Source organism: Crinia signifera, chromosome 5 (assembly GCF_055691185.1).
Source record: "Crinia signifera chromosome 5, ASM5569118v1, whole genome shotgun sequence".
Taxonomy (NCBI): Eukaryota; Metazoa; Chordata; class Amphibia; order Anura; family Myobatrachidae; genus Crinia; species Crinia signifera.
In genome coordinates, this window is record NC_139221.1 from 329,424,493 (window position 1) to 329,442,733 (window position 18,241).

General features: G+C 52.0%; 1 protein-coding gene across 2 annotated transcripts in view; it reads right to left on the bottom strand.

Moving 5' to 3' along the window:
• Positions 1-873: 873 nt before the first annotated feature.
• GFUS (GDP-L-fucose synthase) overlaps positions 874-18,241 on the bottom strand; it is a 32,366-nt gene continuing 14,998 nt past the window's right edge. For both annotated transcript variants that reach the window (XM_083144970.1, XM_083144971.1), the window contains exons 3-11: positions 17,970-18,084; positions 17,295-17,423; positions 16,705-16,778; positions 13,828-13,961; positions 10,271-10,335; positions 9,684-9,750; positions 2,887-2,966; positions 1,937-2,036; positions 874-1,586 (exon numbers count right to left, since the gene is read on the bottom strand). In XM_083144970.1, coding sequence (XP_083001096.1) covers positions 1,531-1,586; positions 1,937-2,036; positions 2,887-2,966; positions 9,684-9,750; positions 10,271-10,335; positions 13,828-13,961; positions 16,705-16,778; positions 17,295-17,423; positions 17,970-18,084 — 820 coding nt within the window. In that variant the 3' untranslated portion in view covers positions 874-1,530. The remainder of the gene's footprint in view (positions 1,587-1,936; positions 2,037-2,886; positions 2,967-9,683; positions 9,751-10,270; positions 10,336-13,827; positions 13,962-16,704; positions 16,779-17,294; positions 17,424-17,969; positions 18,085-18,241) is intronic.

Consider the following 18,241-nt stretch of genomic DNA (forward strand, 5'->3'; position numbering starts at 1 on the left):
CGGAACGGTCAGCGATGCTGACCGTTCATACATTCGGGCTGCTATCATTTTGATAGCAGCGCCGATATGGACAGGGGCTCATAGCGCCCCTGTCCATTACCGCATCCCGGCCGCTTCATACATGGTGGAGAAGCGGTATCAGTGCACATAACTGCGCTGATACCCTTCTCCCCCATATCGATACATCTGCCCCAGTGTCAGTTATGGAGGCAGCAGGAAGCCACATACTGGGATTTATATGGTGGGAGGAGCAGGGCCCCAGCAGCACAGAGTATATCAGGAGATGAGTGTGTCAAGTCTGCATGTGACATTGGGGCAGATTTATTAAGCTTGGAGAAGAGATAAACTGGAGATAAAGCACCAGCCAATCAACTCCCAACTGTCTTTTTCAAACACAGCTGATTGGCTGGTGCTTTATCTCCTTTTACCTTATCTCCGCTTCTCAAGTTTATCTCTTCTCCAAGATTAATAAATCTGCCCCATTATGTGAGGAGGGGAATGCAGGCAGCCACAGATAGTTATATAGTGAGAGGAGCAGGGTCCCCAGCAGCACAGAGTATATCAGGAGATGAGGGATGTGTCAGTGAGGACAGGGTTGCATGTGACAGGGGCAGTGACATGATGTGAGGAGGGGAATGGAGGCAGCAGGAAGCCACAGACAGTTATATAGTGGGAGGAGCATGGTCCCCAGCAGCACAGAGTATATCAGGATATGTTGGGTGTGTCAGTGAGGACAGGGCTGCATAAGTTATGTGACCACATTACAGATATCAAAGGAAAGAGGTGCAATTGGGTCAGACTTGGTGCGCAGATTTACATATCTGGTACCTCGGGTAGGGAGTATTTTTGCTGGTTATGAAGAAATACACAGAAAACAGGGTAAATTATTTTATTAGACCAGTAACAGAACCAATCACAGCAACAGTTCATAGCTTAATATGTCAGGACAAAATATTTTCTTCTCTATGTATACAAAAATAGTGTCCAGTAACAGAGATCCCATATAATACAGGAACAGTACACCCCAGGGCGAGAGATCACCTGTGATACACTAGGTGGCAGCAGTCAACCCTCTTAGAACAGAACTAGAAATATTACAGGAAGAAAGGTCTCCGTGTAGACAAACTTTGTTGTGAATTTTTCTTTTCCAAAAATACTTTTTCCACATCATGTATGTACTAAGCTCTCTGCTAACATTAGACTAGATTGTAAATCAATGAATTTTTCCTATTTGCATAGATACAGGTAATGAGATCAGAAGTGATTGAAGACGATACATTTGTAGGATATTGGTGGACACAGATCACCCGTGCGGGCAGTAACCACGGCCGGCTCTGCAGCAGATTATCCGTGCGGTGACAGCAATACGGTATAGCGGCCGGCTGTGTGACGAGCAGAGAATCAGCCATTCACCATCCACATTCCCAATTTTTTTCACCATTTCCCAAAAACCCACAACCAACATCCAAGCACATGGAGAGACTGGGTGGCCGGCACATCCGCAGCATATCCCGCGTCACCGGCGCGCTCTCACTTCCTGGCCTGCTCGTAGTTGGAATTAAACCAGTTACACGTCTCCTGGACAGCTGGAAATAACAGAGAGCTTGGTCAGTTCAGCAGAACAGCGGCTAAAGCGTTATGTATCACTATATCATCTCCAATCCCCGTTCTCTTACACAAACTTTACTTTTAGTAAATAGTGTGCAAACCAGGAGAGAAATGACAGGTCAGCACACATTACACTCCTCTCCAGGGCAGCATTGTGCAAATACAGTTTGCACTTTGCAGTATTCTAGACCAACCTTTGCTGCTATGAACACAACACAATGGGTGCGACAGTAGTGTAAACATCCATTGTGACATAAGTATCCCCAGATTCTAGCTGTGCGACATTACTGTAGGCAGAGCGCCACCTGGAGGAAACCCAGTTACTTACCTTGATTGAACGGGGTAAACTTGAAGTCGGGCAGGTGCTTCCGCAGTTTGCAGTTGCTGGCGGTCTTCTTGAACTGTCCGTCAGATTTGGTGCTGTCAAACTGATCGCAACGTTAAGGGATAGAACCACTTATATGAGAGATGATGTAACACTGTGCCGGGGATATCCAGTCCCCACCCCGCTGCTATACTGCTGCGGACATCTACTGCTGTAGTTAACCCTGTCCCAGATTAACATTGCCAGACTGCATTTCCTCTGTATACCCTACAGGTGGCACCGTTTCCAACACTGAGCGTGAATCAAAGGATAGACAGTATCTAAGTGGACGCTAACAAAAGGTTGAAATGTTTTTCACTTTCTATGGTATCAATGCCGACATGAGAGCACATGGACCCCCAACCCCTGCAGCAATAACCCTCGCAGGGCTTCAGTGCATTGTTTTACCCTTCCCACGTGGGCGACAAAGTATGAAAGTAAAAGAAAAAAAATGTGAAAAATTCACATCATCAAGTATCGACTTACTCACGTCGACACTGTTGGCCAATCATCCGGAACCCCAATTTCATAGGCTAGAATTGTGGTAGACATTGCTGGAGTATTAAACATTGGAGAGATAAGCACCAGCCAATCAGCTCTCATGTTACAGGTGGAGTTTGAAAAATGACAGGAGCTGATTGGAGAAAGGTAAAGCTACAACCAAAGTCTGATACATCTCCCAAACCCCACACTGCCCGATCATAGACAGCGGATACTAAGTACCAGTCACAGGCTCCCTCGCCCGATGGGGAGTGGCACAGAAGGTCCCCTTCCACCAATCATTGTCCAGATCAGCTGAGCGAGAACGGGACCTGTGTCGCTGCCATTAGCAGTGGTGCTGTAGCTGACAGACATGTATCCCGGACAGCACTGGTCTGAGCTCTGTACGGAGCTGGGATCACAGCTAAGGATACAATAACATCTCCCTTAAAGTCCATGGCGGCCACAATGCTCTCTGCAGCTTCCTTGATAGACACCTCGTCCTCTTCTCCAACTGAGAACACAGATAAGAGACTGATGCGGGGGTGACGTTTCTAGGATGTTCCGTATACATCCTCAGTCACACGCGGTATACAGGTGTCACATATCCCATCACTCAGCGCAGTCTGCTCCGTATACAGCCTCAGTCACACGCGGTAAACAGGTGTCACATATCACATCACTCAGCGCAGTCTGCTCCGTATACAGCCTGTCACACGCGGTATACAGGTGTCACATATCACATCACTCAGCGCAGTCTGCTCTGTATACAGCCTCAGTCACACGCAGTATACAGGTGTCACATATCACATCACTCAGCGCAGTCTGCTCCGTATACAGCCTCAGTCACACACAGTATACAGGTGTCACATCACTCAGCGCAGTCTGCTCCGTATACAGCCTCAGTCACACGCGGTATACAGGTTTTACATATCACATCACTCAGCACAGTCTGCTCCGTATACAGCCTCAGCCACACGCGGTATACAGGTGTCACATATCACATCACTCAGCACAGTCTGCTTCGTATACAGCCTCAGTCACACGCAGTATACAGGTGTCACATATCCCATCACTCAGCACAGTCTGCTCCGTATACAGCCTCAGTCACACACAGTATACAGGTGTCACATAGCACATCACTCAGCACAGTCTGCTCCGTATACAGCCTCAGTCACACACAGTATACAGGTGTCATATATCACATCACTCAGCACAGTCTGCTCCGTATACAGCCTCAGTCACACACAGTATACAGGTGTCACATCACATCACTGAGCGCAGTCTGCTCCGTATACAGCCTCAGTCACACACAGTATACAGGTGTCACATATCACATCACTCAGCGCAGCCTGCTCCGTATACAGCCTCAGTCACACGCGGTATACAGGTGTCACATATCACATCACTCAGCGCAGTCTGCTCCGTATACAGCCTCAGTCACACGCAGTATACAGGTGTCACATATCACATCACTCAGCGCAGTCTGCTCCGTATACAGCATCAGTCACACGCAGTATACAGGTGTCACATATCACATCACTCAGCGCAGTCTGCTCCGTATACAGCCTCAGTCACACACAGTATACAGGTGTCACATATCACATCACTCAGCGCAGTCTGCTCCGTATACAGCCTCAGTCACACGCGGTATACAGGTGTCACATATCACATCACTCAGCGCAGTCTGCTCCGTATACAGCCTCAGTCACACACAGTATACAGGTGTCACATCACTCAGCGCAGTCTGCTCCGTATACAGCCTCAGTCACACACAGTATACAGGTGTCATATCACATCACTCAGCGCAGTCTGCTCCGTATACAGCCTCAGTCACACACAGTATACAGGTGTCACATATCACATCACTCAGCGCAGTCTGCTCCGTATACAGCCTCAGTCACACGCGGTATACAGGTGTCACATATCACATCATACAGCGCAGTCTGCTCCGTATACAGCCTCAGTCACACACAGTATACAGGTGTCACATATCAGATCACTCAGCGCAGTCTGCTCCATATACAGCCTCAGTCACACGCGGTATACAGGTGTCACATATCACATCATACAGCGCAGTCTGCTCCGTATACAGCCTCAGTCACACGTGGTATACAGGTGTCACATATCACATCACTCAGCTCCGTATACAGCCTCAGTCACATGCAGTATACAGGTGTCACATATCACATCACTCAGCACAGTCTGCTCCGTATACAGCCTCAGTCACACACAGTATACAGGTGTCACATATCACATCACTCAGCACAGTCTGCTTCGTATACAGCCTCAGTCACACGCGGTATACAGGTGTCACATATCACTCAGCACAGTCTGCTCCGTATACAGCCTCAGTCACACACAGTATACAGGTGTCACATATCACATCACTCAGCACAGTCTGCTCCGTATACAGCCTCAGTCACCCACAGTATACAGGTGTCACATATCAGATCACTCAGCGCAGTCTGCTCCGTATACAGCCTCAGTCACACGTGGTATACAGGTGTCACATATCACATCACTCAGCGCAGTCTGCTCCGTATACAGCCTCAGTCACACACAGTATACAGGTGTCACATATCAGATCACTCAGCGCAGTCTGCTCCGTATACAGCCTCAGTCACACGTGGTATACAGGTGTCACATATCACATCACTCAGCACAGTCTGCTCCGTATACAGCCTCAGTCACACACAGTATACAGGTGTCACATCACATCACTGAGCGCAGTCTGCTCCGTATACAGCCTCAGTCACACACAGTATACAGGTGTCACATATCACATCACTCAGCGCAGCCTGCTCCGTATACAGCCTCAGTCACACGCGGTATACAGGTGTCACATATCACATCACTCAGCGCAGTCTGCTCCGTATACAGCCTCAGTCACACGCAGTATACAGGTGTCACATATCACATCACTCAGCGCAGTCTGCTCCGTATACAGCATCAGTCACACGCAGTATACAGGTGTCACATATCACATCACTCAGCGCAGTCTGCTCCGTATACAGCCTCAGTCACACACGGTATACAGGTGTCACATATCACATCACTCAGCGCAGTCTGCTCCGTATACAGCCTCAGTCACTTGCGGTATACAGGTGTCACATATCACATCACTCAGCGCAGTCTGCTCCGTATACAGCCTCAGTCACACACAGTATACAGGTGTCACATCACTCAGCGCAGTCTGCTCCATATACAGCCTCAGTCACACGCAGTATACATATGTCACATCACTCAGCACAGTCTGCTCCGTATACAGCCTCAGTCACACGCAGTATACAGGTGTTATATCACATCACTGAGCGCAGTCTGCTCCGTATACAGCCTCAGTCACACGCAGTATACAGGTGTCACATATCATATCACAGCGCAGCCTGCTCCGTATACAGCCTCAGTCACACGCAGTATACAGGTGTCACATATCACATCACTCAGCACAGTCTGCTCCGTATACAGGTGTCACATATCACATCACTCAGCGCAGTCTGCTCCGTATACAGCCTCAGTCACACACAGTATACAGTTGTCACATATCACATCACACAGCGCAGTCGGCTCTGTATACAGCCTCAGTCACACACAGTATACAGGTGTCATATCACATCACTCAGCGCAGTCTGCTCCGTATACAGCCTCAGTCACACACAGTATACAGGTGTCACATATCACATCACTCAGCGCAGTCTGCTCCGTATACAGCCTCAGTCACACGCGGTATACAGGTGTCACATATCACATCATACAGCGCAGTCTGCTCCGTATACAGCCTCAGTCACACACAGTATACAGGTGTCACATATCAGATCACTCAGCGCAGTCTGCTCCGTATACAGCCTCAGTCACACGTGGTATACAGGTGTCACATATCACATCACTCAGCGCAGTCTGCTCCGTATACAGCCTCAGTCACATGCAGTATACAGGTGTCACATATCACATCACTCAGCACAGTCTGCTCCGTATACAGCCTCAGTCACACACAGTATACAGGTGTCACATATCACATCACTCAGCACAGTCTGCTTCGTATACAGCCTCAGTCACACGCGGTATACAGGTGTCACATATCACTCAGTGCATTCTGCTCCGTATACAGCCTCAGTCACACGCAGTATAAAGGTGTCACATATCACATCACTCAGCACAGTCTGCTCCGTATACAGCCTCAGTCACACACAGTATACAGGTGTCACATATCACATCACTCAGCACAGTCTGCTCCGTATACAGCCTCAGTCACACACAGTATACAGGTGTCACATATCACATCACTCAGCGCAGTCTGCTCCGTATACAGCCTCAGTCACATGCAGTATACAGGTGTCACATATCACATCACTCAGCACAGTCTGCTCCGTAAACAGCCTCAGTCACACACAGTATACAGGTGTCACATATCACATCACTCAGCACAGTCTGCTCCGTATACAGCCTCAGTCACACACAGTATACAGGTGTCACATATCAGATCACTCAGCGCAGTCTGCTCCGTATACAGCCTCAGTCACACGTGGTATACAGGTGTCACATATCACATCACTCAGCGCAGTCTGCTCCGTATACAGCCTCAGTCACATGCAGTATACAGGTGTCACATATCACATCACTCAGCACAGTCTGCTCCGTATACAGCCTCAGTCACACGCAGTATACAGGTGTCACATATCACATCACTCAGCGCAGCCTGCTCCGTATACAGCCTCAGTCACACGCAGTATACAGGTGTCACATATCACATCACTCAGCGCAGTCTGCTCCGTATACAGCCTCAGTCACACGTGGTATACAGGTGTCACATATCACATCATACAGCGCAGTCTGCTCCGTATACAGCCTCAGTCACACACAGTATACAGGTGTCACATATCCCATCACTCAGCGCAGTCTGCTCCGTACACAGCCTCAGTCACACACAGTATACAGGTGTCACATATCCCATCACTCAGCGCAGTCTGCTCCGTATACAGCCTCAGTCACACACAGTATACAGGTGTCACATATCACATCACTCAGCGCAGTCTGCTCCGTATACAGCCTCAGTCACATGCAGTATACAGGTGTCACATATCACATCACTCAGCACAGTCTGCTCCGTATACAGCCTCAGTCACACACAGTATACAGGTGTCACATATCACATCACTCAGCGCAGTCTGCTCCGTATACAGCCTCAGTCACACGCGGTATACAGGTGTCACATATCACTCAGTGCATTCTGCTCCGTATACAGCCTCAGTCACACGCAGTATACAGGTGTCACATATCACATCACTCAGCACAGTCTGCTCCGTATACAGCCTCAGTCACACACAGTATACAGGTGTCACATATCACATCACTCAGCACAGTCTGCTCCGTATACAGCCTCAGTCACACACAGTATACAGGTGTCACATATCACATCACTCAGCGCAGTCTGCTCCGTATACAGCCTCAGTCACATGCAGTATACAGGTGTCACATATCACATCACTCAGCACAGTCTGCTCCGTATACAGCCTCAGTCACACGCGGTATACAGGTGTCACATCACTCAGCGCAGTCTGCTCCGTATACAGCCTCAGTCACACGCAGTATACAGGTGTCACATCACTCAGCGCAGTCTGCTCCGTATACAGCCTCAGTCACACGCGGTATACAGGTGTCACATATCACTCAGCGCAGTCTGCTCTGTATACAGCCTCAGTCACACGCAGTATACAGGTGTCACATATCACATCACTCAGCTCAGTCTGCTCCGTAAACAGCCTCAGTCACACACAGTATACAGGTGTCACATATCACATCACTCAGCGCAGTCTGCTCCGTATACAGCCTCAGTCACACACAGTATACAGGTGTCACATATCACATCACTCAGCGCAGTCTGCTCCGTATACAGCCTCAGTCACACGCAGTATACAGGTGTCACATATCACTCAGTGCAGTCTGCTCCGTATACAGCCTCAGTCACACGCAGTATACAGGTGTCACATATCACATTACTCAGCGCAGTCTGCTCCGTATACAGCCTCAGTCACACACAGTATACAGGTGTCACATATCACATCATACAGCGCAGTCTGCTCCGTATACAGCCTCAGTCACACGCGGTATACAGGTGTCACATATCACTCAGTGCATTCTGCTCCGTATACAGCCTCAGTCACACGCAGTATACAGGTGTCACATATCACATCACTCAGCGCAGTCTGCTCCGTATACAGCCTCAGTCACACACAGTATACAGGTGTCACATATCACATCATACAGCGTAGTCTGCTCCGTATACAGCCTCAGTCACACGCGGTATACAGGTGTCACATATCACTCAGTGCATTCTGCTCCGTATACAGCCTCAGTCACACGCAGTATACAGGTGTCACATCACTCAGCGCAGTCTGCTCCGTATACAGCCTCAGTCACACGTTGTATACAGGTGTCACATATCACATCACTCAGCGCAGTCTGCTCCGTATACAGCCTCAGTCACACGTTGTATACAGGTGTCACATATCACATCACTCAGTGTAGTCTGCTCCGTATACAGCCTCAGTCACACGCGGTATACAGGTGTCACATATCACATCACTCAGCACAGTCTGCTCCGTATACAGCCTCAGTCACACACAGTATACAGGTGTCACATATCACATCACTCAGCGCAGTCTGCTCCGTATACAGCCTCAGTCACACGCGGTATACAGGTGTCACATATCACATCACTCAGTGTAGTCTGCTCCGTATACAGCCTCAGTCACACGCAGTATACAGGTGTCACATATCACATCACTCAGCGCAGTCTGCTCCGTATACAGCCTCAGTCACACACAGCATACAGGTGTCACATATCACATCACTCAGCGCAGTCTGCTCCGTATACAGCCTCAGTCACACGCAGTATACAGGTGTCACATCCCATTCTCTGCTCCGTATACAGCCTCAGTCACATGCGGTATACAGGTGTCACATATCACTCAGCGCTGTCACCTTGTGCATAATAATCACTTTGCGTTGAGATAAAAAATGCATTTTTCAGCAAATCACCACAACCTGTGGTGCTGTGACTGCAGCAATAATATAAGGAGGACACATTGTGTACCCTGTCATGGCTGCACTTTATCTTCACTCTTTTCCAGAATGTAAAATATATACAGATAGTTTGTGGCCCCCTATATAAAGATAATCAGACAGACACGCGCGCGCACACACACACACACACACTCACGGAGCGTCTTACCAGACAGGATAATGGGATCCACCTCTGTGTACTCTCTCAGCACCCAGATGAACAGCCTGGCGAGATCCTAGAAAACAGATTCAGTTCTGGCTCTTGTTACCGTATAGAGGGCAGATGGCACATCTATCATTGCTTATGTGCAGCTATATATTTGGGGGGGGGGGGGTATCCCCCTGACTGTATGACAGGGATCCTTCCTTTCCCCCATGTTTGTTCATGGATTGTGCGGTGCAGATTTATCATTGTCCGTAAACTGAAACATTCCCAATATCGTCGCCAACAGCTTCCGCCACTTGAGCCACACAATGTGTAGCTGGCCGGGCAGCGTGGTCAGCCGGAACCCTCTCCGGAAGTGGCTGCTGTGCTTGTGCAGTCTGAATGACCCCACGGCCAGAAGATGGAAACATTTCATTAGGGTACAGGGTCAAGCCCTAAAAACAGTCCTGACACTCAGTGATTGTAGTTCTATCGGGAGGCAGCAGAAAAATTGACCATAATTTGTAACTCTGATTATAGATTGTTCTACTAGAGAAATCGTAATTCCCTGACCGCTTACTGCCCTACGGACGACATGGGCAAGGACTCACCAGAGAGTAGATGAACTGCCGACGCGGCTTGCCGGTGCCCCATATGGAGAGCGCGGCGTTGTTTTCTGAAATGACAAGTTACAATGTTACACAGTGTTATATGACTGCTGCAGGGAGCACACACAGGAGAGGCTCAGTGATGGGAGTACCAGCATTACACATTGTGAGAGCTGCTGCAGGGAACACACACACAGGGGAGGCAGGACAGGGAGAGGCTCAGTGATGGGAGTACCGGCATTACACAGTGTGACAGAGCTGCTGCAGGGAACACACACACAGGGGAGGCAGGACAGGGAGAGGCTCAGTGATGGGAGTACCAGCATTACACAGTGTGACACAGCGTGACACAGCTGCTGCAGGGAACACACACACACAGGGGAGGCAGGACAGGGAGAGGCTCAGTGATGGGAGTACCAGCATTACACAGTGTGACACAGCGTGACACAGCTGCTGCAGGGAACACACACACACAGGGGAGGCAGGACAGGGAGAGGCTCAGTGATGGGAGTACCAGCATTACACAGCGTGACAGAGCTGCTGCAGGGAGCACACACAGGGGAGGCAGGACAGGGAGAGGCTCAGTGATGGGAGTACCGGCATTACACAGCGTGACACAGCTGCTGCAGGGAACACACACACAGTAGAGGCAGGGCAGGGAGAGGCTCAGTGATGAGAGTACCGGCATTACACAGTGTGACAGAGCTGCTGCAGGGAACACACACACAGGGGAGGCAGGACAGGGGGAGGCTCAGTGATGGGAGTACCAGCATTACACAGTGTGACACAGCGTGACACAGCTGCTGCAGGGAACACGCACACACAGGGGAGGCAGGACAGGGAGAGGCTCAGTGATGGGAGTACCAGCATTACACAGCGTGACAGAGCTGCTGCAGGGAGCACACACAGGGGAGGCAGGATAGGGAGAGGCTCAGTGATGGGAGTACCGGCATTACACAGCTGCTGCAGGGAGCACACACACAGGGGAGGCAGGACAGGGAGAGGCTCAGTGATGGGAGTACCGGCATTACACAGTGTGACACAGCTGCTGCAGGGAGCACACACAAGGGAGGCAGGACAGGGAGAGGCTCAGTGATGGGAGTACCGGCATTACACAGTGTGACACAGCTGCTGCAGGGAACACACACAGGGGAGGCAGGACAGGGAGAGGCTCAGTGATGGGAGTACCGGCATTACACAGTGTGACACAGCTGCTGCAGGGAGCACACACACACAGGGGAGGCAGGACAGGGAGAGGCTCAGTGATGGGGGTACCGGCATTACACAGTGTGACACAGCTGCTGCAGGGAGCACACACACACAGGGGAGGCAGGACAGGGAGAGGCTCAGTGATGGGAGTACCGGCATTACACAGTGTGACAGAGCTGTTGCAGGGAGCACACACACAGGGGAGGCAGGACAGGGAGAGGCTCAGTGATGGGAGTACCGGCATTACACAGTGTGACACAGCTGCTGCAGGGAGCACACACACACAGGGGAGGCAGGACAGGGAGAGGCTCAGTGATGGGAGTACCGGCATTACACAGTGTGACACAGCTGCTGCAGGGAGCACACACACAGGGGAGGCAGGACAGGGAGAGGCTCAGTGATGGGAGTACCGACATTACACAGTGTGACACAGCTGCTGCAGGGAGCACACACAAGGGAGGCAGGACAGGGAGAGGCTCAGTGATGGGAGTACCGGCATTACACAGTGTGACACAGCTGCTGCAGGGAACACACACAGGGGAGGCAGGACAGGGAGAGGCTCAGTGATGGGAGTACCGGCATTACACAGTGTGACACAGCTGCTGCAGGGAGCACACACACACAGGGGAGGCAGGACAGGGAGAGGCTCAGTGATGGGGGTACCGGCATTACACAGTGTGACACAGCTGCTGCAGGGAGCACACACACACAGGGGAGGCAGGACAGGGAGAGGCTCAGTGATGGGAGTACCGGCATTACACAGTGTGACACAGCTGCTACAGGGAGCACGCACACACACACAGGGGAGGCAGGACAGGGAGAGGCTCAGTGATGGGAGTACCGGCATTACACAGTAGGACAGAGCTGCTGCAGGGAGCACACACAGGGGAGGCAGGACAGGGAGAGGCTCAGTGATGGGAGTACCAGCATTACACAGTGTGACAGAGCTGCTGCAGGGACCACACACACACACAGGGGAGGCAGGACAGGGAGAGGCTCAGTGATGGGAGTACCAGCATTACACAGTGTGACAGAGCTGCTGCAGGGAACACACACAGGGGAGGCAGGACAGGGAGAGGCTCAGTGATGGGAGTACCAGCATTACACAGTGTGACACAGCTGCTGCAGGGAACACACACACACAGGGGAGGCAGGACAGGGAGAGGCTCAGTGATGGGAGTACCGGCATTACACAGTGTGACACAGCTGCTGCAGGGAGCACACACACACAGGGGAGGCAGGACAGGGAGAGGCTCAGTGATGGGAGTACCGGCATTACACAGTAGGACAGAGCTGCTGCAGGGAGCACACACAGGGGAGGCAGGACAGGGAGAGGCTCAGTGATGGGAGTACCGGCATTACACAGTGTGACACAGCTGCTGCAGGGAACACACACACACAGGGGAGGCAGGACAGGGAGAGGCTCAGTGATGGGAGTACCAGCATTACACAGCGTGACACAGCTGCTGCAGGGAACACACACACACACACAGGGGAGGCAGGACAGGGAGAGGCTCAGTGATGGGAGTACCAGCATTACACAGCAAGACAGAGCTGCTGCAGGGAGCACACACAGGGGAGGCAGGACAGAAGGAGGCTCAGTGATGGGAGTACCGGCATTACACAGCGTGACACAGCTGCTGCAGGGAGCACACACACAGGGGAGGCAGGACAGGGAGAGGCTCAGTGATGGGAGTACCGGCATTATACAGTGTGACAGAGCTGCTGCAGGGAGCACACACAAGGGAGGCAGGACAGGGAGAGGCTCAGTGATGGGAGTACCGGCATTACACAGTGTGACACAGCTGCTGCAGGGAACACACACACACACACACAAGGGAGGCAGGACAGGGAGAGGCTCAGTGATGGGAGTACCGGCATTACACAGTGTGACACAGCTGCTGCAGGGAACACACACACAGGGGAGGCAGGACAGGGAGAGGCTCAGTGATGGGAGTACCGGCATTACACAGCGTGACACAGCTGCTGCAGGGAACACACACAGGGGAGGCAGGACAGGGAGAGGCTCAGTGATGGGAGTACTAGCATTTCACAGTGTGACACAGCTGCTGCAGGGAGCACACACACAGGGGAGGCAGGACAGGGAGAGGCTCAGTGATGGGAGTACTAGCATTTCACAGTGTGACACAGCTGCTGCAGGGAGCACACACACAGGGGAGGCAGGACAGGGAGAGGCTCAGTGATGGGAGTACCGGCATTACACAGTGTGACACAGCTGCTGCAGGGAGCACACACACACAGGGGAGGCAGGACAGGGAGAGGCTCAGTGATGGGAGTACCAGCATTGCAGGGACCCGGCCTGACCCAGACACACAGAACGTAATGCTCACGTTTAGCCAGATACACCTTGTGGATGAGACCCGGCAGGACATGGCCGTCCTCTATGTTGAAGTTATCGTGTGGGCCAAAGACATTGGTTGGTATGACGGAGGTATACCTGCAGCCGTGCTGCCCATAGTACGCCCTGGAGTTAGGAGACACAGAGGTCAGTGCGGAGGACGGAGCTCTGTACCCCAATGGGTAATAGAGGAGAAGGGGACGTCTGTGTTATTACCTAGTCATCCATCAGAGCTGTACGCACATGTGCTCCTGTATACGGGTGTTAGGGGATATCTCTTACCATTCACATAACAGGGGGCTTAGACCTGACATTATATAGACAGAATGGTGCAGCCCATGTACTGTGGATGTGACCCCTGCACCTGCCAGTGACAGAGAGGCAATGTGACCCCTGCACCTGCCAGTGACAGAGAGGCAATGTGACCCCTGCACCTGCCAGTGACAGAGAGGCAATGTGACCCCTGCACCTGCCAGTGACAGAGAGGCAATGTGACCCCTGCACCTGCCAGTGACAGAGAGGCGATGTGACCCCTGCACTGCCAGTGACAGAGAGGCAATGTGACCCCTGCACCTGCCAGTGACAGAGAGGCGATGTGACCCCTGCACCTGCCAGTGACAGAGAGGCAATGTGACCCCTGCACCTGCCAGTGACAGAGAGGCAATGTGACCCCTGCACCTGCCAGTGACAGAGAGGCAATGTGACCCCTGCACCTGCCAGTGACAGAGAGGCAATGTGACCCCTGCACCTGCCAGTGACAGAGAGGCAATGTGACCCCTGCACCTGCCAGTGACAGAGAGGCAATGTGACCCCTGCACCTGCCAGTGACAGAGAGGCAATGTGACCCCTGCACCTGCCAGTGACAGAGAGGCAATGTGACCCCTGCACCTGCCAGTGACAGAGAGGCAATGTGACCCCTGCACCTGCCAGTGACAGAGAGGCGATGTGACCCCTGCACTGCCAGTGACAGAGAGGCGATGTGACCCCTGCACCTGCCAGTGACAGAGAGGCAATGTGACCCCTGCACCTGCCAGTGACAGAGAGGCAATGTGACCCCTGCACCTGCCAGTGACAGAGAGGCAATGTGACCCCTGCACTGCCAGTGACAGAGAGGCAATGTGACCCCTGCACTGCCAGTGACAGAGAGGCAATGTGACCCCTGCACTGCCAGTGACAGAGAGGCAATGTGACCCCTGCACTGCCAGTGACAGAGAGGCAATGTGACCCCTGCACCTGCCAGTGACAGAGAGGCAATGTGACCCCTGCACCTGCCAGTGACAGAGAGGCAATGTGACCCCTGCACCTGCCAGTGACAGAGAGGCAATGTGACCCCTGCACCTGCCAGTGACAGAGAGGCAATGTGACCCCTGCACCTGCCAGTGACAGAGAGGCGATGTGACCCCTGCACCTGCCAGTGACAGAGAGGCGATGTGACCCCTGCACTGCCAGTGACAGAGAGGCAATGTGACCCCTGCACCTGCCAGTGACAGAGAGGCGATGTGACCCCTGCACTGCCAGTGACAGAGAGGCGATGTGACCCCTGCACCTGCCAGTGACAGAGAGGCAATGTGACCCCTGCACCTGCCAGTGACAGAGAGGCAATGTGACCCCTGCACCTGCCAGTGACAGAGAGGCAATGTGACCCCTGCACCTGCCAGTGACAGAGAGGCAATGTGACCCCTGCACTGCCAGTGACAGAGAGGCAATGTGACCCCTGCACTGCCAGTGACAGAGAGGCGATGTGACCCCTGCACCTGCCAGTGACAGAGAGGCAATGTGACCCCTGCACCTGCCAGTGACAGAGAGGCAATGTGACCCCTGCACTGCCAGTGACAGAGAGGCAATGTGACCCCTGCACTGCCAGTGACAGAGAGGCAATGTGACCCCTGCACTGCCAGTGACAGAGAGGCAATGTGACCCCTGCACTGCCAGTGACAGAGAGGCAATGTGACCCCTGCACTGCCAGTGACAGAGAGGCAATGTGACCCCTGCACTGCCAGTGACAGAGAGGCAATGTGACCCCTGCACTGCCAGTGACAGAGAGGCAATGTGACCCCTGCACTGCCAGTGACAGAGAGGCAATGTGACCCCTGCACTGCCAGTGACAGAGAGGCAATGTGACCCCTGCACTGCCAGTGACAGAGAGGCAATGTGACCCCTGCACTGCCAGTGACAGAGAGGCAATGTGACCCCTGCACTGCCAGTGACAGAGAGGCAATGTGACCCCTGCACTGCCAGTGACAGAGAGGCAATGTGACCCCTGCACCTGCCAGTGACAGAGAGGCAATGTGACCCCCTGCACTGCCAGTGAGAGAGGCAATGTGACCCCTGCACTGCCAGTGAGAGAGGCGATGTGACCCCTGCACTGCCAGTGAGAGAGGCGATGTGACCCCTGCACTGCCAGTGACAGAGAGGCAATGTGACCCCTGCACTGCCAGTGACAGAGAGGCAATGTGACCCCTGCACTGCCAGTGACAGAGAGGCAATGTGACCCCTGCACTGCCAGTGACAGAGAGGCAATGTGACCCCTGCACTGCCAGTGACAGAGAGGCAATGTGACCCCTGCACTGCCAGTGACAGAGAGGCAATGTGACCCCTGCACTGCCAGTGACAGAGAGGCAATGTGACCCCTGCACTGCCAGTGACAGAGAGGCAATGTGACCCCCTGCACTGCCAGTGAGAGAGAGGCAATGTGACCCCTGCACTGCCAGTGACAGAGAGGCAATGTGACTCCTGCACTGCCAGTGACAGAGAGGCAATGTGACCCCTGCACTGCCAGTGACAGAGAGGCCATGTGACGCTCCAGTGCTGAGCTATAGGGCCTGGTAATTCCCAGTTATACCCCGGCATTACACAGGTCTCACATTACCTGTTCTGGACGTCGATCATTCTCTTGGCATAGGAATAGCCGAAGTTTGAGCTGTGAGGAGGTCCATTGTGGATCTGCGGAGGACAGAGATATAGACACCACGTCTGAGAGCAGTCAGCACACAGTCCATGGAAGAACAAGGGGGAAATGTAATAGGGTGAGAGATCTGGTAAGAAATCTACAGGTTTTTTAAAGCGGCAAAATCACACTGGTTTTGCAGTGTAAATGATTGCCGCTTTAAAAAACTGGAGATTTCTTACCAAATCTCTCATCCTATTACATTTCCCTCAAAATCTTATACTGGACACAGCAATCACAGCTGTAGGGTTCCACCTTTGGCCACAGCCATCGTACACAAGAACAGTGGACCCTATTCCCATCCCGTCTATCGCCTGGCCAACTTGTCCAGCATCAGGAGCCCTAAACCATTAAGCCAAGCACTTAGCTGCTGATTATTACCTGGCTGCTGATCTCAGACATCTACAGCCCACTGGCCCCACGACCCTCCTGCCATGATCGATGGACGGACACAAGGAGATCTATATAAATACATAAAGGCAGATCTGCCAGGCATCATGAGGGTTACTTGCCATTGTCTCGTCGATGGGGTAAGTGGTCTTGTCTGGGAAGATGCAGGTGGAGAGGCAGGAAACCACCTTCTGTACTCCCAGCTCATATGCCGAGTGCAGAACATTGTCATTGATGTGCAGGTTATTCCTCTGGAAGGAAGAGGACAGAACATATAATATATATCTCACATATACTAACAAGGCCACTCACCGCTGCAATCTGTGGCTCCATATGTCCAGCACATTACAATGTGCCGTAGGGCTCCTCCCCACCAAGTCACACTTACCACCTTACTGCAGCAGGTTCCATTCCATTCTGTTTGACACATTCCCTTGGCACTTAAAGGGTTAATTGAGGAATATTCATTTAAAAAGAAAATAATGTGACCTCATATAAATATGTGACTACTAGTAACCCCGCACGAAAGCTAGTCTACGGTCTTCTGTGTTTGTGCATGTGTGAGAAAGAGTAGTTTTGCGCTCTGCCAGCAGATGGCAGTGTTTTGGAGACACATGGACACTACACATACATATATAGAGATGACGACGACAGGGGTATCAAGGATGTGCCCTATGGGAATGACCCGGATTGCAGTCCGTCCCACATGTAATAACGCAGCAGGCATTTCCCAGGAGAGGGGAGAACGTTACATTACGGACATGGTATAGAATACTGCTGCAATAGACATTCCTTACCAGGAAATCCAGGTTATATTTCATGTTACGGAACAGGCCCCCCACCATCGCCGCCAAGTGAATGACATGGGTGGGTTTATGCTTCTCAAACAGAGCTCTGGTGTCTGCAGCGTTCCTGCAACGTGAGAACCAGCGTTTCAGTATAGAAAGCAGCTGCTGCGATGTAATGTAACATATAATACAGACAAACCAAGCCTATCAGCGAGCGAAGATATTTATTTCTCACATATAACATGGGAGGATAAATTGGCTATATAGCAGATATTTTGTTA